Raw genomic sequence first — 22,104 nt, 5'->3', positions numbered from 1 at the left:
GTCTTTTGAGAGATAAAAGGTGCAAAAATAACAGCAAGACAACAGGAATAAAAACCCACATGAATCACTGTGGCATCCAGTTTCTATTCACAAAGAAAAAAAGCTCCAGTCCATCTTTTAATTTTTTTGAAAAATTCCTGACATTACAGAACTAAACTGAAATGTATTAATATTCCACTCTTACATTTCCATGACAAACAAAAAAATTCATGAGCCAAAAAAAAAAAAACAAAAACAGGGAGAAGCTTATAAAACTAAATATGGATCTCAGCATTAACAGCTGAACAGAGAAAGGAATTAAAACGCTTTAATTAAAAAATCACGAGTGGATGATAAAGTGTGTAGAAACTGAAAATTTACAAACTATTTAAAACCTGGAATAGCTGACTGTTCAGAAACTACACAGATGGATCATGGGTGGTGGTGAACAGCAGAAAGGGATTATGGATGAATCTGCATTGTTCTAGCTGCTCCCCATGCCACCCGTCTCCGAGGAAAGCCTGTAACACACACAAAAAAAACTCAAAGTTAGTTTTCTGAGTCCCCAGCAATACCTCACCTCCAAAACTTGCCGGGTTCACAAAATGTGAAAGAGTACATCATCAGTGTTTCAGTGTTAAGGGCGACACTTTAGACTTCCTGGTTTAACCAGTACCATGGTCCCGTAACCTCCTACGATCCAAGCCTTCTGAGGCAGATTACTTCAGAAACAAAGGAAATCGAGGACCTTGGTTATTAATTGTGGGTATTCCTCAAACTATGTTCTTTAGAATCTTTGTGGGAGATGTTAAGCACTGTCTGAAAATATGAGTCACACTAAAGCATCCTAGATGGTCACAATACACAGAAACATAATTTTTTTTCTTTTAACAGCTGAGCTTGTTTTAGTTCCTCCCAAGCTACTACCGATCAGTCCTGGGTTTTTCTATCAATGTGAAGACTACCACTATTAAGAGATTAGTTTTGAACACTAATGCACATTAAACAAGCAGCAATAAGTATAACAAATATGGGTCAAGAATTAGCCTCAACCTATAGTTTTTGGGCCTAGTGTTCAAGACTTAAATAAGTAGAAGTCAAAATAATTTGTTTTTAACAACTTTCTAGCTCACTCTAGATGCTCCCAAATTTGTGGTCTTCTTAAGTCAAATTCTCCATCCAAATATATCCGGCTACAATGCCTTTCATTTCAAACAGAGGCCCCAGAATCCAATTTTGAGCTCAGAAGGAAACGTATTACGATGTTCGGCGTTCAGCCTGATTCACTATTAGGGAGCCAGCAAGACTTGGCTTCCATTTTGAATAGAACTAAATGTGTAAGACTCAAGTTTCAGTTCATAAATTTCATAAATATTTTAAATCTACTGCCATTTGTGTCAAGAGAGCATGAATGGTACTTCCCCATTTGTATCTCTTCCAGAATAATGCAAAGCCAAAAGGTGGCCAAAGAGGGTGGGTGGGGGCAGGGACCAGGAAATAGATGAGTCCTTCAACTACAAACTGAATTTAGTTTAAGTCAGAAATGGTGTTTCAATCTCAGCATAAAGGGGAATAAACAATTCTTAAAGGGGGTAGATTCTTGCCAACCTCAAAATGGCATGATCTAGGGCAACAGAAAGAGGCCTTGATTTTAGTGAAAACTGTAAAAGTTCAAGAAAGGAGCTGCCGAAAATAGTTTAGATCTAGGGCCTCCTAAAATTATATTCATGCAAGAAAGTGGTGGCACTCTGGCACCAAAAAGAACTTGCAAAGAATAGTCAGGAATTTATACACAGCCTGAGCAGGAATTGGGGGAAGGGAGAGGGGCAAGGAGAAGGAAAAACTCAACCAGAAATATTACATTAAGGATGCTAGAAGGACCACATGGGGGAGCTGTAAGCTTTTAAAACACTGAACACCAAATACCTTTGGAGATGGTGATGGTAGTCAGCCCCTTAAAACAACTGATTTTCCTCCCTGCACTCCTTCAGGGAGTACTCATTAGGTGAAGAGACCTTCTAAAACCAAGAACTAGATAAAATAAAAACTAGGTTTCTGGGGGAGATGGTTATCACCAAGATATAGAAAGAACTTACTAAGAGCTGGACCAGATGGTAAAGGAGCAACTACCAACTAACAAGAGAAGCCCTATGTGGACAATGAACTCTGCCCCTCTAGTCCTTCCCGCAGCCTTGGGACACGTAACACTATTCACTGTCTGGGACTGAGGGGCCACAATACTATGAGTTACTGTACTGAAAGCACTCATGAGTAATTAGCTGGGTTTGTTTTTTTTTTAAAAAAACAATGTAATCCAAAGGGGATGTGGGATAAAGTTATCAGTACAAAAAAAAAAATCTTCACACTGATTCTCTAAACCCTGGGAAGGACGTTATACATTCATTACCCTGGTAGTAAGCATTCAGGCTGAATAGAGACTATCAGAGGCCTTCTGTCACTATACCTAGAGCATTCTTACTCTTACGTAGAGAGAGCTATGATCTTAGGTTAAGAATGAAGCTTCAGGGAGATTAAGTACACTTGAGTAAAAGTAAAGCACAAGTTGTCCGTTCTAACTAGTCACTCATGTGATCTACAAATTAAAATTCTCCCAGGGCCTCTGCTTTTTAAATATGATAAATAAGTGGATCAGTGACTTACAGCTGATCTTAGGTTCATTCCAAATCTAGGTCTTTAACCCTCCACTGTGACACGGTTGGTGGGGAGACTGAAGGCAAGGAACAGCAGGAAGAGTAAAGGAACCGAGCTGAGTAATCAGGGTTGGTTTAGGATGATTGGACAGAATCCTGTCAAATTCTGGGCAATGTCACAGGTTGGTTGTTCAAGATTTACCCAATGTCGCAGGAAGAGGGGTAATACTAGTTCAGAGGAATGCAGACAGAAGCTGGCAAACTTTATTAGACTTTCCCCAATTTGCCTCCCCATTCTGGGTAAAGAAATAATTTCTTTCCTTCACAGCATACAGTCAACTAAGGTTCTCACTGTGGCAACTTTATTACAGCTAGAAACACAAATCTGGCCAAGAAGGTCAGCTGGGAACTTAACCATGAAATAATTAAAAAAAAAAAAAAGTTAACGGAGAAACTTTTATTCATTAACATAGAGCCTAACACATTGTTATATAGCAAGGCAGAATAAAGCTACAAAAAGTAACATGAGAAAGAAGAGCAAGAACTGAGGCTCTAGATAAAGAATTCAACAAGTCAGACTCTGAAACAGGCACTCAGCTGAAACGGCCTAAACCTAAACACAGGTTACCACTGCCCCTGCCCCCACCCTGTTATTCCCCAAAATAGTAAAATGGAAACGGTCACAAGCTCACAATTGTTTGGTTCTCACCAATATTAACAAAGGAAAACAAAATAAACCAAGAAATATTTGAAGGGGTGCCCCAAATATGCAATCAGTAGGGGGAGAATCTCTGTTTCTCGCTTTTCAGTTTGTTAGTTACACATGGCACGGCAGAGGTGGTGGTGGTGGTAGCTGAAGCCCCGGTACCCTTAGCAGCAGACACAACATTTAGAGCCAGGAGAGGGATGGGTTTCATGCCAAGCAGACTGGAGACACAAGGGGCGGTCGGAAGAGGGTTGGGGAGGCTGGAGGGTGCGTCGGAGGTCCCCGCTGTGGCGAGCGAGGGGGTGGTGGTGGAGGAGGAAGAAGAAGAAGAAGGGGTGGAGGGTTGAGAGAGGTTGATGCTGAGGTGATCAGGGATCGTGACGGAGGCTGCCTGGGAGGAGGGTTTAGCGTTTTCTAAACTGTAACAGAGGAAAAAAGGAACAAAAAAAAAAGGGTGGGTGGAAGGGAAGACCACAAAAGGGAAAAGTACAGGACAAAAACCGCTTCAGTTATCAGTAAGTGCCTCTTGTTGCTAATTAGGAAGACCTAATACCAACTTCTGACAAGCTGTTTTTATTCTGTGTCCCACCCTCTAAAAAAAATGTGTATTTTGCCAAGTTCCATTCCACAATGCTTTTTAAAACTGCTATGATGAAGAAAAAGCTGACAGACTGAGAAAAGAAATCACACACTTCCACATATCTGATACACTGATCCAACCCAGAAGGCAGAATGATTTTAAGCAGAAAATGAAAGAGTACTCATCAATCTCCATACAAGGAACAAATGTTTTACCCACCAACTACTTGTGAAGCTTTCGGATGCTAATCTACAGAATTTTTTAAATTGCTTTTCCTGTAATATTAAAATTTACTTCCATCTCCACAGCAAACTAACCAACATATTAGGATGGAAAGGGACAAGAGACCAAAGTAGGTCACTAATTTCAAACTTCAAAGAATGTAGCATTTTCAAAGAATAATGCTTAGAGCAGAACCACAGATAAGAACTAGAAAAGCCTCATTTCTGGTGAGAGGGAGGGGAGAAAAGGGCTTTTTTTTTAAGACCATACTTCTCAAATAGACCCCACAAAGCCAGAAGAAACTTCAAGGACTACAGAAAATCTCAGTTTAATAAAGTAAAAATACCACTTCTAAAATAAGCTCTAAGTAACAGTAACAACCTGTAGCTCCCAAATGCTTCCATGTATCTAAGCCACGAGACTAAGTAACTAAAGGTATTTGCTGAAGTCTGGACAACCTATCACACAAGAACTCTTCAAAGGCAGGGAGGCTCCTCTTTTTTATTTGGCTCCTCCTAAGACTCCATCCTGTTTACCTAAATCCAGGGACAGTTGCAATCCATAAAAAAGGACTTGGATTGCCAGAATCAGCAGAAATGCCTAGAATCCATTACTGTAAACAGAGAAATCTCTCTTGCTTAGTATTCATAATAAAACCAGTTTGCTTTTTTGTTCAACAGGGCCAAGATGAGAAAGTAAAGACTAAGCCGTGTGCATGCTTAGTCCTTGCCTGGTATTAAATGAAACTTTAAAAACTTTTGACCCAAATCCATAGCTTGGACAGTTTCATTAAAAAGGATGATCCTGAAGAGTGACTAAATCAGGAAACGAAGGTGGACCAAGTTCTGCTCCCTTACAACTTAGTCACTGTCCTGGTACAGGGGTCAGGAAAGCAAGTTACATGGAAACACTGACAATATTCAGGGCAAGTCTACCCAAGCAGAAGAAAACAGCTTGGTTTCCAGCTTCCAATACCTTACTTAACTACTTAACAACCCCCCACTCCAATTAGAAACAAGGGAACAAATCTTTGCAACCAGCCTCCATGCTAAGTTAATAACTACCACTTCACTCTGAACATTAAGAAATGATGTGCTTGGTAGCTGAAGAAGAAAGCAGATCTAAATAAAGTCTTTTCCACATAAAGAGAAGAAAACACCTCAAGACATGCAAAGACTTAAGGCAAAGTCAGAATCACCATGGAAAATTGATCATTTCTTAACCAAGGGATAAAAGACCATGGAATAAATACATGGTCAGTGTAAGCAAGCCAAAAAATAGACCTCATACATACAAAAATCCTTTCCCTTGCATATAAAACTTTTAGACCAAACAACAGAGACCAAATACTTGTGTGACAGAGATAAATGACAACTAGGCCAAAGTCTACATAAGGATAGTAAGCCCCTTGGGAAATGGGTCACTAACACTGCTTTAAAATGTTAGTAAGCAATTAAGAACATGACTTAAGCATGTGTGCTAAGAAAGCAAGAAATATAAATGCCTTGTAGGATGGCCACTGGACTGTGAATAGTCCTGCTACAATCATGTGTACTAACAGTAGCTAGGTTTGCATAAGAGAAAACCTCAAGAAGTCATCACGAGATGAGATGAGATGGGGAAAAAAGAAAACACTAGGTATTTCCAATACCTGTGCCTCCCCTTTCCCACAAGCTCTGAACAATGGAACACATTTGCAATTTGAGAAAAATGGATGTTTTTGGAGTAAATGGTAATGACTGCCTCCAAGAAACTGTCTGGTGTCACATAACTTCATTATCCTTATTTCAATTAAGGGTGTTCTGGAGCCTAAATAAACCCAATCAGTGAAATAACAGTTTATATTAGACAGTGGATGGAAGACATGCTCCATCCTTTCCACTCCTAAAACCAATAAAAAGTCAAATGCAAACAATTCATTCCCCTTCCCCCAGCCCATGCAAACATTACAATTTGGTTACTTTTTCTGCTACACTAAGGAAGGATGAAAAGTAGGGCTACACTTTTTCTCCTGCCATCTCTACCCTTCCCAACTCCCACCCCACAAATAAATAATCCCACACTTAACATTACAGTGTAACTTTCCCCAACAAATCAATAACACAAAAGGTAGGGAACTCTTACCTGACATTGATTAGATATTGAGCCAGGCTGATGCTGGCAGCAGATCCAGTGATGGTAACCTGCCTATCAGTAGATCCTTCCACTGGGTTCGCAATTTTGATCTGCGCCCCAGACATCTGACGGATCTCATTGATTTTGGCGCCTTGACGCCCGATTATGCAGCCAATCAACTTAAGGGAGAAAAACAACAAGGCATACCAAATTAAGAGCCTCAATGGCTAAATCCAAGAATTCTATCCCACCCCTCAGCCTTCTATAGCTTGGGTCCATAAACATGGCAATGGAAACTACTATAGGTATCCTACATACTCTACTGAAATACTCTAAAATTAAAAATTTAAGTTACAGATGGTATCGACTCTTGCTCTATTCTTCTGCTTGATCAATACAAGTCAGAGCCAACTGAGCTGACGGACTCCTCGGAGCATCAAGCTCATTTCCTCAGAGTACTAACTCCAAAGACAAAGTGAAGTAGAGCAAAGATAAGTCTAATTTATCCCTAAGATAAGTCTAATTTATCCCTATGGCTGGGATAAAGGTAAAAGTATCTTTCATTTTTGTCAACAAAGATGCCTAAATTCTTCCTGCCACTATTACTACTTTACTATACTGACAAGAATTCTGGCTAATTTCTAACGGTTTTGCCTTGGGGAAAAAAGTAAAACATTGAGAAACATTTGTACTGTCCAATACACATTAATAACATAATTATTATAATAACACATAAAGTGTGGCCAGTGAGATTGAGAAATTAAGTTATTTTATTATTCTCAATTCAAATAGCCACAAAAAATGTCGTTAGTGACTATCATGTTGAACAGCACAGATAGAACATCCAAGGACAAATGCATTAGAGATAAGACTTCAGATTCTATAAAAAGCAAAGGGAAATGGGGATTTCTATTTGAGACACAAAGGTTCTTTCTGGGTCAAGATATCTATCTTACAAAAGTTTTATCAATCTCTTACATCAGTTTTTATTCAGGATTTTATACTGTTTTAAAAATTAAACTTGATGCCTAAAAACCCTATTTTTTTTCCCTCCTAGGCATTAGAAGTGGCATGATGCTGCTGAAAAAACTTCTATTTTTTAAAACCAATTCTTATTTTCACCCCATGCAACCCAATTAACTATACTTACATCGTTTGGAATGGTGAGTTCATGAGAAGTAGTCTGAGCAGATGCATCCAAACCTGCTAAAAGACAGAAGAGAGCAAAAAAGTTCAATGCACAGCATATAAAACCCCACTGATTTGCACATTAACCTAACAGAAGGAAAACGAACTGGAAACCCAGCATTGGCTGTTGGGATTCATCACTAACTCTGAAGCCTCCAAGGAGGAAAGAGGGGGAGAGGGGTGTAGAAATAGTGCTGTAAAGGTTCCTCTGTACACACAGAAGAGCTGATTTCATGCCATTTCCTGCAAAGCCCAGCCTATTAGGGTTTAAGGGGATGGAAGCAAGGAGCAAGGGAATGTGGTATCCTCAATCTTCAGGACCAAAATCTAACCAAGTCCTTCTGCACTCCTCCCCTTTTCTGCTTGAATTTCCTGACGATGTGTTCCAATTTTCTCTCACCTGATGCTATCACCAGCGCCAATTATCATGCCTGTTACTGGGTACCATGGACTTTTGGCACACATGCAGAGTTGCTTTAAATATACCTATATCAGATTAACACCCCCCCACCCCTACCCTAACCTACATTTCAAGGTCAGAGAGAATGAAATGGCAGTAAGGTGAGGGAAGTTAATTTCTCCAGATTTATTCTGTCTTTCGCTCAATTTGTTCTGGCTTTTATTGTTTTCCAAACAAAAAGAAAAAAATCCTATCAGCAAACACCCATATCCATCTATATGACACCTGGACTAAACCAGGCCAGCTGGCTAAGTCTCAAGTCTAGTCCTTCTCTCAGCTGTGGCTGCTCAAACTCAACATTTTTAGAAGGAGGTAGGCCAGATCCATCAAGGGACCCTCAGGGGCACCAGGCCCCACCCCCTTTGTGCTCTCGGCTCCTTTCTGCCATGTGCATGTTTTGCTGGTATGTCATGGGCAGTGAAACAAGACTCCCACCAGTTTATTAATATAACAGTAGAATACTACAGATTTTTTTTTTAATCATTACCCCAATAGCCTTTCACCTCTGGAGAGCTGGATTCAATGCCTGTTAAGATACAAGTGAAAATGAGTTTGGTGGTCTCATCCTAACCCTATCGGACAAGTTATTCCTTATACAGAAAAAAAAAAAAAGCCCAAAAAACAAAACAAAACAAAACCAAAACCAAAAAACACTACACAATTTGGCACAAATGGATTGTTTCTACCCACGTCTGTGAATAACTGGTGGAGAGAAAGGGGGTGCCAATCAGATCAAAGGGGCAGCAGTGAGGATGGGTTGCAAGAAGTATCAGCCTACCCTTTGCCTGACAAGCATCCCCCGACCTCACCCCAAATCTTCCAGGGCCTTTTTTCTTTTAGAATAACTCTCCCCAAACGAAAACCAAGTTAACAAACACATTACCTCCTTCGGTTTAGCCATAGCAAACAGGCAAGTTTAAACCAGCAGGATGCTGGGTACTGAAGTTTGCTTTAAAAAGATGTCAAACTGAGACCTTGGGGCTGGCCTCTGTCTTGTACTACACCTTACAGAAATAAACACTGAGGTGTCCATACCACTGAATCCGGTGTTGCCATGCGTCATGGGAAAATGAGACTGTTGCATTGCCAACTGGTGCAGCTTGGTCAACTGCAGGGAGGAAACAGGAGAGAGGTTGGCATTAGAAACGAAACAGAGCCAGGGCTCAAGCACATTCAAATTTGAAAATGCAGAGCTCCTGATCCCCAAACTTGGCTACTACTCAAACTACAACAAAGGGCAAGGGATGGGGCTTGGATCACAATCCTCGGGACAGGCAGAACATGAAGGTAAGGGTTAGAAATAGGGTATCAGTACAAAGAGAATGAATGCATTTGGGGTGTGTGGAAAGAAAAGCAGCAGCACCCGCCTGACAACCAACCCCTCGTGGGCTATTTAATGAAGGTGTTTGCAGCCATTGCAACAGTTGCCCCAGGGACAAGCACAGACAGGCTAGGTAAACAAACTGTGCAGTGGTGCTTAAGGAAAACACACCATGCAGGGTTCTGTCAGTATCGGGAGGAGGAAAGGAGATGAGGAGAGACTGCAAGGAGGAGAGAGATTAAGACGAAACCAAACTGGGCTTAGCACTCCCCCCGTGATTTCTACAGCTTTTTTCTTCATCTATATAAACTGCCCTGGCTATTGTAAAACCACCCCTCTTTAAGTCTCCTTCCCCTCCTGGGGCCTACCACTAACCAAGAGCCAAACTCAACTTCCCAAATCTAAAGCTCAGCACCTGAAAGGGTTAGTAAGGATAGAGGAAAAGTACAGAAAGAAATGCCCTTGAAGTCTAAATACTGGCACATTTAAGTTCGAGTTTTTAGTGACAAGGAAGGTTTTACTGAGTTGAATCCCCAAATGTTCAGTTTACTACCCCTTCCTACATAAATAAGCACCCTTCCCACCCCTCCAGATGCTTTTTAAGTTGTCACCTCAGACTGAGGAGTGCACAAGGACAAACCCAACCTCCCACCACCCCCTACCATGGAAAGGACTCCATGCAGAGACGCACAGTCCACTGTCAATTTAAGCCATGCCCTGGGATAACACATGACAGTAATGTGGGACATTTCTCTTTTAGAGTAATCTGGAACATGGGAAAAATGAGAATCTAATAACCTGCCAAATTATAATTTCCAGGGATTAAATGTCAAAAACAAGGTGTTACTATGTTCTGATTAAAGATTACTTAAGGTTCAAAATACAGGTTCTCCTTGTGAGGAAAACAATACTGTAAATGTTTAAAACCCAACTCACTTCTGCCTATGTGGAGAAAGGAGACAATTTTGAATGGGAAAGGGAGCTTTTCAAAACAAGAAGTGAAAACAAAACTTACATCTGGCTGTGGAATGGCATACTGTCCTTGAATGGTATAGGCCTACAAAAGGAGGAAAACAGTTCCTATTAAAAACCAATCACGGACAGCCACCCAGTGGGGGGAAAAAAGACAGATTTCAACTAGCCAGGAAGCCAGAGTTGAACTAGAGAATGGGGAGGCCAGGGATTGAGGCAGTAGATGGTATCTCAAATACAGTCAGACCTGAGTTGGCCTTCTTTTAAACCCTAAATATGATGGCTTATTCCGGGATGCCTATAAAGGGAGCCATGTTCCCTGCAATCAAAGACAAAATGACACATCTGTTTCTTAATGACAATGTGGGAAGTGGGATTAAACAATGCCTCGATTGACAAAGCCCCCTTCCTCCTCCCTGTGTCCAAGACAGCCTAGGAGGAAAACAGTCTCTTCCCTCAACCACCCCCAAGCCCTTCTACCAATCATGGTGACATGAATGATTTATATCTGCACAAACCTACATGGCATGTTTTGAACACTTCCCTTTCCCTATCTTATTTTTCTCTATATCTGCCTATAGATCTTAAGTGCACTAGAAGCTAGCTGGGTCCCTAGCACTAGGGAGCTGACCACAGGAATACATATACAAAAGTGTTTTAAGTCCTGCCTTCTCCCACCTCCCCTCCATAAAAGGCACTTGCAGCTCCCACTACGCCCTCCTCCCCCCAACACCATAACCTCCCAAAAAGGGAGCTGGGTCTTCAGGGCAATGGGGTGGGGGGTGGGGGGCAAGGAAGAGCTGGAAGGGAGGGGAAGGAAGGAGCAACTGGTTAACAGGATGTGAAGCTTCTCACATCAGTGTCCAGTACCCCCAAAAGTGCACCCAGGTGGGGGGTGGGAAGGTGAAAATGGGGTAGGAGGAGTAGGAAACAGGGAAGAGGGTTGAACAAAAAAAGAAAAAAAAAAGAAAAAAAGAGTTGGTGTTACCATCTGGTGGGCTACGCGGCCTGTGTGAAATGAGGTGGGGGGGTCAGTCCAGGTCCCCGTGGACAGGTGGTGTCCACAGCACAAAAATCACCAGCGCCACTGGCCCCCCGTGTGTTGGCAGTCTCGGCTGAGGCGGAAGGATTGAGTGAGCCTTGGAGACTGAACATCCCCTCTCACCTCTAGAGGTGGTCCCTCCAGGTCAGGGTTGAGGCACATGGACGGGGTGGTGTGGGGAAAGCTCGCACTGTCGCTGCCTGTGCTGTACCTGTCCTGTGGATAAATAGAGGATTTCAGTCTCCAGGGCTGTCAATCCGGCACCTTGTCACCAGCATGAAATTCACACAAAAAAAGTTGTTTAATTTTTAATTTTCCTTTAAAAAGGAGCTCACAACACAATTTGAAACGAGCTGCAATCAGTGAATTTTAAAAAAAGTTACCTAGTGGCAGATTCACACTGCACAACTGGGCCATTTTCAGTAAGAATGAAGGGGTAAGGCAACAGAGCTGATGCCAGCTCCTGGTCAGTGTGGGATTCAATCAAACCCCTACAGAGCCCACTTTGTCACAAAGGAGCAAAAGACACAGGTCCATCTGTGGACACTGCATGAACTGGTCCATTTAAAAAGGCCCGTGGGAAAATAATCCATGACAGGGCCACTCATGGAAGAAGCTGCAAACTTTTACAGGGTGGTCAACTGAATAAAGGGGAGGAGGGAAGGAAAGCAAAGAGGTAAGAAGGGGGAGGTGGGAAGGGGAGGGAAGGAAAGGGAAATGAAGGAAGAATTGTAAATAAGAGAGGACTGCTGCTCTGCAGCATGGGACTCTATATAAATCCCAAATGGGTTTGACAGGAGAGTAGGAACCTGTAGTTCCAGGGGAGAAGGGAAAACTTAAAGCTAAACCTCCTTGCTACACTGACTCTGGGCCTCTGCTTACCCTGCCTGACTATCCAGACTGACTGGGAGCCCATTCACCAAGCCCGTCTGTACAAGGCTAGTGTTAAAAGCAAGGTACTAAACTGTCTCAAGGTTTAACACTGTGATATGATTAACTTCTTGTGAAAGCTTCCAGAACTGCACGACAAACTAAGTCCCCCAAAACTTGTTCAGTTTTGACTACTCAGTAGAATGTAAATGAGATGAACTTAAGTGCTTCCCCAGTTCAAATACAAGATGGAACTAATTGAATAACTGTGCTTGTTAACAGGTCAGCCCCATGAAAAGGCACTGTGAGCATTACTCTTAAGCTTAGAAAGCTACCAAAATGAAGGTCACTATTTCAACCCGAATCCCAGTATTTTAAAAACTAACCTACCTACTCCTCATATACTAACCAAAAAGCATAAAACTACCATTGTGCTAATCAGTGCCCTTGTCCTAAAAATCTAACTTCAGAATACACCATGTGCCAAGGATCCAGAATTTAGGTGAGTGAAGGAGGAGAGAGGCCAAGGGGGTGCTTTGGTGTTATTCTAACACCAAAGGTCACAGCACCACAGCCCAACATGCTCTCCCCCTTCTATTAAGACACTGAACCCTTACCCCACCTGATTTCAGTTATGCCATGTGGGTTCATACCAGTGTTTATGAGGTTAAGAGCCCAGGGACAACACACTGGAGTTTGGGAGTGAAGGGGAAGGAGTAGGGGAGGTGAGGTGGGGGGAAGGGGAAGTTTGTAGGACACTCAATTTCAGGATCCCCCAATTTGAGACCACCATCCAAGAATCTCCTTCAGAGGTCCAACTCTTTGCTACCTTTATTCAGACCTCTAAAGAACACCCCACACATAAAAAAGCATGGATGGGGTGAAGTAGGGAAAGAAGTAGTGACACCAAGGCAATTTAACCCTTTCTTCTAACCCAACCCATCTTAAATTACTAAATAAATTACCTCTTCCGAGTGTCTACAAAACTTCCATTGCCTGCTAAAAATTAAATAAGGTGGCATTCATAGCTTTCTCCAGTACAAAAAAAATAAATAAAACTAAAAGCAAGTCAAACTATGGCCAGAGTACAGGTTTCAGCAAGCATGCAGAGTGGCCTGGTGTGCTGCTAGCAAAGTCGACATTTCAAATATAATTCTTGTTCACCCTAGCCCACCAATAAAAATTTTCTTACCTGACCACCTGCAAAGATGACCGGAGAACTGGACGGCTTGGGCCGGTACGGGATGGTCACGCCCTTCGGGGGGGACTGGGAGAGAGTCAGAGGGGAAAAAAACAAAAAGAGATAAGGTTTCAAAGCTGCTTCAGCTGTGTGGCTTAAGCTCACACAGGTCAGTTAAATTAACAACTATTATTTCCATCCTCTCACCTACCAACATTGTCTCTGGCTAGATCTAATCTCAAGTCATCTGCAGTTATTTGCCTTCAAAGCAGTAAGATGGTCTGCGGACAAGACAGCTCATACGAATTCTCCCCTGTAGTAACGTAGGAATTACTTCCATGTGTTCAAATAAATCTAGTGAATGTGAAAAACCTCTATGTGTACATATGTACATTTTAGTTGGTAATTAAGATCTTACATTTTGGCATGAACAGGAAATAAAGCCAAAATAGGAAATAAAATACCCAAATGTTGTTATCTAGGATAACACAAAACTATCCAAATAGTTCAAAGGCTCAATCAACATTTTTCTGAATTCTACTTGAAAATTCTACTTTCCTTTCTCACCAATATGGGATCAACTCCGTATGACAATTCTAAAAAGGTTTAATTATAATTTTGCTATTCTTATTTTAGTTGAATAGCATCTACCAAGACCTTGTAAGTCATTCAGGATCATCATTATGGATACATTTTTTTTTCTATTTATCTACCATTTTGAATATAATTTGGCCTCAAAGCACAGAAACTAATTTAAAGAATATATCAAAGTTGCATGTAGCCAAACTATTGTAATTTGAAAGGCAACTTAACTTAGTTTCTCAGGAACCCAGATAAATCCTTTGTCTAGTCAGTCCAAGTAATGAACCTTCCCCTACCAAAGCTGCTAGAATTGCTGTAAACCAAATGATCACCACTGCTTCCCCGTTTCTACTTTTGCATGGACTATAAGAAAAGTCAAAGCTGGGGGAAGGAAAATATGAATTCAGGGAACTTCTTCCCCACCCCCACCGGAGGCTTCTAACAGCCTCACCTAATTCTAGTCTTACTAAATATAGATCAGTCTGCCTCCCTAAATCACCCTCCCCCCATTCTCAGCATGAGCCTGAGGGCTTACCTCCAACATGACCACGCAGATCTGTTTCACACACTCAATGATGGATTGCGGAATGCCAGCAATAGTGATGGCCCGCTCAGTTGAGTTGGGGAGCATATCCCCTGCCACCTGGACCTGAGCCCCTGTACTCTTTGGGGTAAAAAGAAATTCAAAAATCAGAGAATAGCTCATACTCTCCAGTATCTCCCAGCAGAAACTTTAGAATCTAAAGCTCAGTGACCATCTCCCTATCTTACCATTTTTATCCTCCCTTCTCATTCTTCCCTTAGTCCAGATAGGACTGTTTAATCACAGTTATAAATAAATTAGCCTCTGAAAGCTGAGAATAAGCCTGAATAATGGGCTAAATTTAACCTGCTCAAGAAAAAGGTCCTTCTAGACAGTTTCTCTCAGCAAATGACAGCTTTGTGGGCCATCAAACCAAATACCCACAAGTATCACCCACCTTTCACTCTTATTCAACAAATATTTATATTAAGCCCATTCTACCTGCCTGAAACCATTCCAGGTACCTGGAATTTATCAGTGAACAAAACCAAAATCCCTATTCACATGGCATGTAAAACAGGCTCCCAAATACTCAAACCAAATTAGCTTTTCTTTAGGAGCCATTCAAATTTCATTCCAACATCCAATTCAGTAATCCCTAAATATAATTGAAAACTTTCATAATTCAATGCAACTTTCACAATTTAAAAGGGAGAATTTACAACTACATCCCAATGTATCTTCCCATTTTCCCCTGCTGTTTAGGAATTAGGCCAAGAAAAATATTTGCTATTATTACATAGCAAATTATCTCTTTAGACATGAAAAAGATTTATGTAGCTTCATGGAAAAGTTGCCAGCAAGTCATATGCAATAGCTGAAAATTCTGGTTAACTTTTCCACAGTCTGATTTATTGTTGTTGTAACAGAAAAAATATATACAATTATCAAAATACAATCTTCTAGGACTGCTACTTTAATAAAAATCTTTATGTCAACACATGCTAACTTTTCCTAGACATATAAAGAGAAGAGAAAACCACATTTAGAATAATTTACACTTCAAAAAAAAAAAAAAACAGCACAAAAGTTACCAACCTCTCGTATTTCCTTGATCTTGCAACCACCTTTCCCAATGAGAGAGCCACACTGACTAGCAGGGACCACCAGCCTCAGGGTGACTGGAGGTCTACTGGCAGCTGTGCTATTGGTCATAGAGCTGCTGATGTCCTACAAAAAGAAACACAGGAAAAATAAAGAAGTTTAGACAGATCCCTGGGAACCCATACTGTCATAAAAGAACCACTTACCTTTATAAAGGAACATATATTGTGTCACAATATGCCAAAGACAACGGTTCAAATATTGACCCCTTCTCCAAACCAACTATTTCTGAAAAGCTAAAAAGGACTAAAAACTACCTCAGATTTAGCCCTAAATATATTTTCCTTCACCCTGGGAGCATTATTCTTGGTAGGGAGAAAGCAATTTGGGGGGGGGGGGGGATTAAAGAGTTGACTGGGCAAAGTAAAATATTGAAGTCAAAATTAAAATATTAAGAGGAAGATGAAACAATGCAACCCAAATTCAAACAACCACTTTTTAATGATTAATTAGTGTACTTCTATTCATTCTTGTTTTAATTCCTTGTTAACATTACCGTTGTACAAATAATGAAACTGAGGCTGAACACCTGCCCCAATCACATCTAAAAAGCTGCAGATTTGAAACTGACTATTGGCTCCAAAGCCCATAGCCTTTTCCGTAACAATATACTGCATCCAAAAATTCATGGCTTTAGAAACTAGTTCAATTTAACCTTCTGAAGATTAAGCGGTTTAAACATCACTTCTCAGCCTACATAGTAGAACTCTGTAGTGGGTACAACTCCTGAAACATAAGCCCTTAAGTCAACAATGTGTTTCTTATTTGTAAGCGTATGAAAAGATTTTCTGAATGTTTAAGCTACAAACTGGATCAGCAAGGTCTTGCAGGTCAATAGATAACATTTCTGATCTTGGCAAGGGTAAGATTTCAGGCACCATTAGGCATCAAGCAGCAGCCCAGAAGATCTCTGCCTTTGTTGTCAATTGCACAGTTAACAGCATCACTGCAGAAGTGGGAGGAGGCTGACTGGACCTGGGGCAGTGGTTGCGCAGCATCCATTTTGGAAGAAAACCGTTTCTTCCAAAAAATTTCTGATATTGATATTCTGCTTCTGATAACTGATAAAACACATTCCCTTCCAAGTATAGCTCTAACAGTATCAGACTGATTAAAAATATGTAACTATTAAAACTATTCAAGATTTTTGTTGCTAAAGGAAGTATAGTCAACGTACAATACTTTATTTCAGGCACACAATGGTGATTTGACGTTTAAACACATTACAAAATGATCATCACAGTAAATCTAGTAATTGCTTATCAACATAAAAAGTTTTTCTGGTGAGGGCAGTATTAGGTTTATTTATTTTAATGAGGTATTGGGGATTAAATCCAGAACCTCGTGCATGCTAACCAGGCACTCTACCACTGAGCTATGCCCTCCCCCATACAAAGTTATTACAGTATCACTGACTGTACTCCTCATGCTGTGTATTACCTCCCCATGATTTCTTACTGGGAAAATATGGAATGCTTCACAAATTTGTGTGTCATCCTTGCACAGGGGCCATGCTATTCTACCCTGTATTGTTCCAGTTTTAGCGTATGTGCTGCCAAAGAAAGCATTCAAAATACAGTTGACCCGTGAACATGGGGGTTAGGGGTGCCAACACTCTCTGCTCAGCTGAAAACCCAAGTGTAACTTATCTATAGCTCCACACCCGTGGATTCAACTGACCTCTGACCCTGTAGTACTGTAGCATATATTTATCAGAAAAAAATCCAAGTATAATTGGACCCACGCAGTTCACTCATGTTGTTCAAGGGCCAACTATATTTGTTCTACAAATGGTCCAATTTGGGGGATGATGAATGGGAGCAAAGGATCCATTTACAGATTCTTATCAACTAGTCTGTCCTTGATTTTTAAAAGCCCTCAGAGAATCACTAAGTTATCTAGAACCACTTAAAAATAAAGAATGAGGGAAGGGGAAACAACAAACCTCTTCCAGTTTGTCAATGATCATAGCAAAGGCTTTGAAGATGGCATTAGTGGGTCCAGCCAAAGTGATAATTCTCTCAGGACAATTCCCTTCTGAGATGTTGATACGTGCACCACTCTGGATAGAAAACACAGCCAGAAGAGGTTAAATAGACAAAAAGATATATAAACACGTAATACATAACTCCTCCTAAGAAAGATGGGCAGGGAGCTACCTACAAACATGATCCTGACACAAGGCAATTTTGGCATCATTTCAAATACTGCTCCATGTTTGTACTCAACAAACAGAAGCTGCTTTAAAGTCTTGAAGACTTACTAGAGCTACTTTCCCAGCATACTATTTGTCATTACAAATAACTAAGCCAGAAAAATACCAGTTTCTTCTATTAAGATCCTCCCCCAGCTTTAAAAAAATTCTTTTTCATTTCAGTTTCATTGAGATATAGTTGACATATAGCACTGTACACTTTTGGGGGGGGGATTAGGTTGTATTTATTTATCTATTTTAATAGAGGTACTGGGGATTGAACCCAGGACCTTGTGCTTGCGAGGCACGCACTTTAACCACTGAACTATACTATACCCCCTCTCTCATTAAACAGAACTTTTACTTCTGTTTTAAAGGGTTTGAATTTCCCAAGTCAACAGTCCCTAACCACCTCCCACCCTCAACAACTCACCTCCTCGCGCATCTTCTTAACTGATTCTCCTTTCTGTAAGAGGAAAAATCAAGAGTGAGCTCCAACTGCTATTTCAACCCAGACTAACTATTTAGTAATTAGGGTTGAAGTAAACCTCTTACCTTTCCGATGATACTGCCAACTTCCTGCAATGGAGAAAACTAGTGTCAAGTAAGAGGAAACCTGAAGTGTTAATTATCACAAAAAGTAATTTTCAATAGTTCAAAGCAATGAAAAAGCTAAGATTTATAGGGAAGGGGAATGGACAGGCTTATTCTTTTCTTTGCTCAAAATATGAGAGAAGCTAAAGAAGAATTCTGAAAATAACGGAGTCATTAAATGCTATCTATGTGTTTAATATAAATCATGTTTTAAAATACCAAATGTATTACATCTTAAAGTTACCCAAAATTGTTTGGACAGGGAAAATCTACCTATTACAAGCTTTAGCAACATCCATGAGAAAAATCTTTTCATCCAGGCATGAGACGGTCTTTGGCTCTAGCCTCTGGTTAAGCCTTTCCTGCTCATTGGAGCTTCCTAGTCAAGTCTGTCCATTTTTCTACCACGCTCTCATCTACTCTGCTAGAGAAGAGTGCTAAAGCCAGGCGCCCCACAGTGCTAATCTGATGAGCTCCAAGATGCATGCCCTCTCTTCCTGGCCCCTCCCCTAGCAGTTACTATGACCCAATTTCCCAAACTGGTGCATACCTTTCCATGCATAAGTAGCCGGATGGTGAGAGTGACATTTAATCCACCTTCAATCACACCGGTGTCCATGTCGAGCAGTGTTCTTGGGAGCTGGACTTTGAGTGGTCAAGTCTTTGGTCACTGGTGGGGGTAAAAGCCAAAAACTGAAATGCAAAGACGACCAAAATCACAATATGAAAACAATAGAAGAAATATTTCCCAAAGTTATTTTAACCATTATGAATGTTTTCTGATTCTCCTCCTTAAATGACAGCCTATCAGTTGGCAGGCTTGTATATACCCAGCACAAGTGCATTAACAGCTCAGGTTCTGTTACAAAGTATGGAAGGCGACTTTCCAGTCTGCTCATTAATGGTAGGGTTTCCGCTGACTCTCAAAATGAGAAAGATTCTTTCAATTGGCAATGGTTCTAAGGGAACTGCTGAACATGCACCAGTTGTCCTTCAACAGAATCAACTTCAAAAGGATGTAGAAACACCTGGAAATCATGAAGCCAAACCTTAAACCAACCAACTACAGTAAGGGCAGTGACCTGCTTCCCTGTTGGGTAGCAGCTGAGGTTAAAAGCTAAAGACACATGTAAATTTTCTTACTGGCACAATTTCTAGGTAGAGAAATTAAGATGTCTCTCACATTGAAATTTTGAGTGTCAATAGATGTCAACAAATAATTTTTAAAAGATTTAAATCGACAACCTCACTGAAAGAGGCATCATCTGAAAAGCCTTTTATGCAGGCTGGGGTTCCATATTCCCCTTTGGGAAATGACCCAATACATTAACTGCAGCTTGAGTCCTCTTCTCTCAACCCAAATGATAGTCACTCAAAATTTGACAATTTTCCTTTCTTCTGCGTATTAACCTGATCCCAGTCACTCTTTATTCGAGTCTATTAAATCTTAAATTTTCTTCCAAATAAAACAATCAAAATAAAACATATTGCTAAAAATTAATTGGGTAGCTGTTTTAAGCAACAGCAGTAGGAGCCTTTCCTACTTAAGCCCTTTCCCCACCTAGCCTCTAAAACAACTGTTCCTAACATTTCTGCTTTAGAATAATTTATTACATGTAAAAAGAACATTTTTGTATATACCTTAGCCTACAAAATCTCCTTGGAACCTAGAGATGTTAGTTTTAAAAACAACCTCCCCCAAGTTGTGAAATGTCTCCAGTGACATTTTTAGTATCCATCCCTTCAAAACTCAACATCAATGTTCTCTCTCCTACAGCCAGTTTTCCCCCTTCACAAAACCAGCCACCGTTTTAACTTTGCTCTGAAACAAAGCCCATATTCTAAATATTTAAAGTGTTTAAGTGCCTGCCAGACCATTCTGTATACAGCAAGCTGCCCCAGGGCTGCTTCAAGTGTGTGATTATTTAAAAGATGGGATGTGTATCCCCAAAGCACCACATTCCCCCATTTTCAGAATATAATTAATTGATGGCAAAATCCCAGAATTCAACACTTTTCACTCATGGAAAAACAAATGCTGGGGGTGGGGAAGGATGGGAGAGACAGAGTTCAGTCTGTTAAGGATGACTTTTTTTTTCACTAAGACATGGTAAAAATTTGGCAGTTTAATTCCTTACCCCGACTCACACGTAATAGGAAGCACTTTACAAATACCACAATGAAGCAAGTTCGAAAGGGCAAGAAAATTGAAAACTTATTTGAAGCCATTTCTTGAGGTAAGGCACAAAGGTGCAATTCCAACTGCAAATCATCCGAGAAATCCCTGTCGTATTTCTCTCCAGACTAGGTCAGTTAAGAGTACCCAATCCCAGGAATCCAGCTGTTAATCCTGCAGTCAGTCCATTACCCCTTCTCCTATAAATAGCTCGCTCTGGGTCTGTATCGGTAGGCGTTTTGTAATTTCAAAATTCGTTACCCCGAGAGAACGTCCCGAATAACTCGGTAACTGGGAGCCCGTCTACCCTTTCTTTAACTCAGCAGCCCCCCTCCCCTTGGTCACCCAAGCATTTTCCACTTAAAAAATGCACCCCCCCCCACCCCTCCACTGGAAAAGAGGGAAAAAAATAAACGGTTTGGTCAGGGGGGGGCGCTGCGATCCAGGGGGAGGGGCCGGACTAGTAGCGCCTCCTCATGTGGCTGCGCCAGCGCCTGACCCCCGCGGGGAGCCGCGCTCACCCGCCCGGCCAGCAAGCGGCCATCGCCTCCCCCCACCCCCCTCAACCAACAAATCCACCGCCGCCCCCCCCTACCGCGCGCGCGCGCGCCCTCCTTGACTCCTGCGCAGCCGCCACCGGGAAAAGGCGGGGGGAGGGGGGAGGCCTTGCGCGAGGCCTACTAGGCCTCGCCGGAGCCAGGGCCTCGCGTGAATGGCCGGCCAAGCAGAGTGAGAGGGTAGGCGCTCACGCGGGACTACGCGAGGCCGGGGCTCGTGACGAGGACCGGAGCCCGCTAAGAAAGATGGCAAGAGTAGAAATAAAGCTATAGCCGGAGGCGGAGGAAGAATTTTGAAGCTTACCTGCAGGCGCGAGGCGACTGAGGGGAAAAGGGGAGCGGGCGGGAAGGGGAAGGGCGGGAGGCCGGGGGCGGAACAATAGGGGCGGGCGGGAAGGCGAGGGGGGCCCCGCGGGCGGGCGGAGGAGGAAAGGGGGGGGTGGAGGAGGAGGAGGAAGGGGGAAAGAGACCCCGGGGCGGGTGGAGGGCGGCGGAGGGCGGGCGGGCGGGCGGAGGGCGGGCGGGCGGGAGAGGGCGCAGGCTGCGGCTGCTCCGGCTGCTGCCTCTGCTGGTCTGGGAGGGGGACGGGGCGGAGCGGCCCGCTTTCAACCCCGCGCACCCTCCGACCCCGGAAGCGCTAACCGCCCCGGGGGCCGGCGAGGCGACTGCGTCGTCCAAACCTTCCCCACGCAATGCGGACGGCCTCCCAACAGCCTAGAGCGGCTCCCTGGACAGCGTTGGCACCAGCGAGACAACAGCTGATAGCAGATGGCGAAGTCTATGATAGAGCGGCAGCGTGGAGGCCGAGACGAAACTAGGGGCCCCTAGCGGGCTGGTTGAAAAGTCCAGGCGTAAGTGCGGAGAGAGTTGGCAGTCGCCATGGATAAAGGAGACAAGGGGAAAATAGATGTGTGAGGAGAGAATGACAAGAGATAGGAAAAACCCAGTAGTCTATAGTGATACTCAAAAAGAGAAAAAAACTAATTTGCCACATTGGAGGTAACTTTTACATCAACTCCTTACTCTGA

General features: G+C 42.2%; 1 protein-coding gene and 2 non-coding genes across 21 annotated transcripts; all 3 read right to left on the bottom strand.

The window, feature by feature from the left end:
• Positions 1-64: 64 nt before the first annotated feature.
• PCBP2 (poly(rC) binding protein 2) lies at positions 65-21,532 on the bottom strand. 19 transcript variants are annotated; one of them, XM_064491048.1, is made up of 15 exons: positions 21,381-21,532; positions 18,894-19,036; positions 18,305-18,328; positions 18,183-18,215; positions 17,501-17,617; positions 15,490-15,621; positions 14,405-14,532; positions 13,299-13,386; positions 11,360-11,452; positions 10,238-10,279; positions 8,937-9,009; positions 8,389-8,427; positions 7,404-7,459; positions 6,263-6,432; positions 65-500 (listed from the first exon to the last, which is right to left on the bottom strand). In XM_064491048.1, the coding sequence occupies exons 2-15, from the start codon at positions 18,960-18,962 to the stop codon at positions 464-466; spliced, it is 1,101 nt and encodes a 366-aa protein (XP_064347118.1). In that variant the 5' UTR covers positions 18,963-19,036; positions 21,381-21,532; the 3' UTR covers positions 65-463. The 19 variants fall into 19 exon arrangements, with proteins under 19 accessions (XP_064347118.1, XP_064347121.1, XP_010984916.1 ...); XM_064491051.1 differs by having other exon boundaries at positions 7,404-7,456; XM_010986614.3 differs by having other exon boundaries at positions 13,299-13,373; positions 14,404-14,532; positions 21,381-21,531.
• LOC116156620 (U6 spliceosomal RNA) lies at positions 17,017-17,123 on the bottom strand. The gene has a single exon (XR_004140466.1). It is a non-coding gene; the product is annotated as a U6 spliceosomal RNA (small nuclear RNA).
• Positions 18,012-18,089, bottom strand: TRNAA-CGC (transfer RNA alanine (anticodon CGC)). The gene has a single exon. It is a non-coding gene; the product is annotated as a tRNA-Ala (tRNA).
• Positions 21,533-22,104: the final 572 nt, after the last annotated feature.

This window comes from Camelus dromedarius, chromosome 11 (assembly GCF_036321535.1).
Source record: "Camelus dromedarius isolate mCamDro1 chromosome 11, mCamDro1.pat, whole genome shotgun sequence".
NCBI lineage: Eukaryota > Metazoa > Chordata > Mammalia > Artiodactyla > Camelidae > Camelus > Camelus dromedarius.
This window is presented reverse-complemented; position numbering and strand designations above follow the sequence as displayed.

What these genes read in the sequence shown, in the direction of transcription:
- PCBP2 (XM_064491048.1), bottom strand. Translation starts at nt 18,962, where the DNA reads ATGGACACCGGTGTGATTGAAGGTGGATTAAATGTCACTCTCACCATC. An exon ending in GGCTACTTATGCATGGAAAG is followed by an intron (nt 18,329 to 18,893) that starts GTATGCACCAGT and finishes TCTCCATTGCAG; the next exon opens with GAAGTTGGCAGTATCATCGG. An exon ending in TCATTGACAAACTGGAAGAG is followed by an intron (nt 15,622 to 17,500) that starts GTTTGTTGTTTC and finishes TTCTTTTTGTAG; the next exon opens with GACATCAGCAGCTCTATGAC.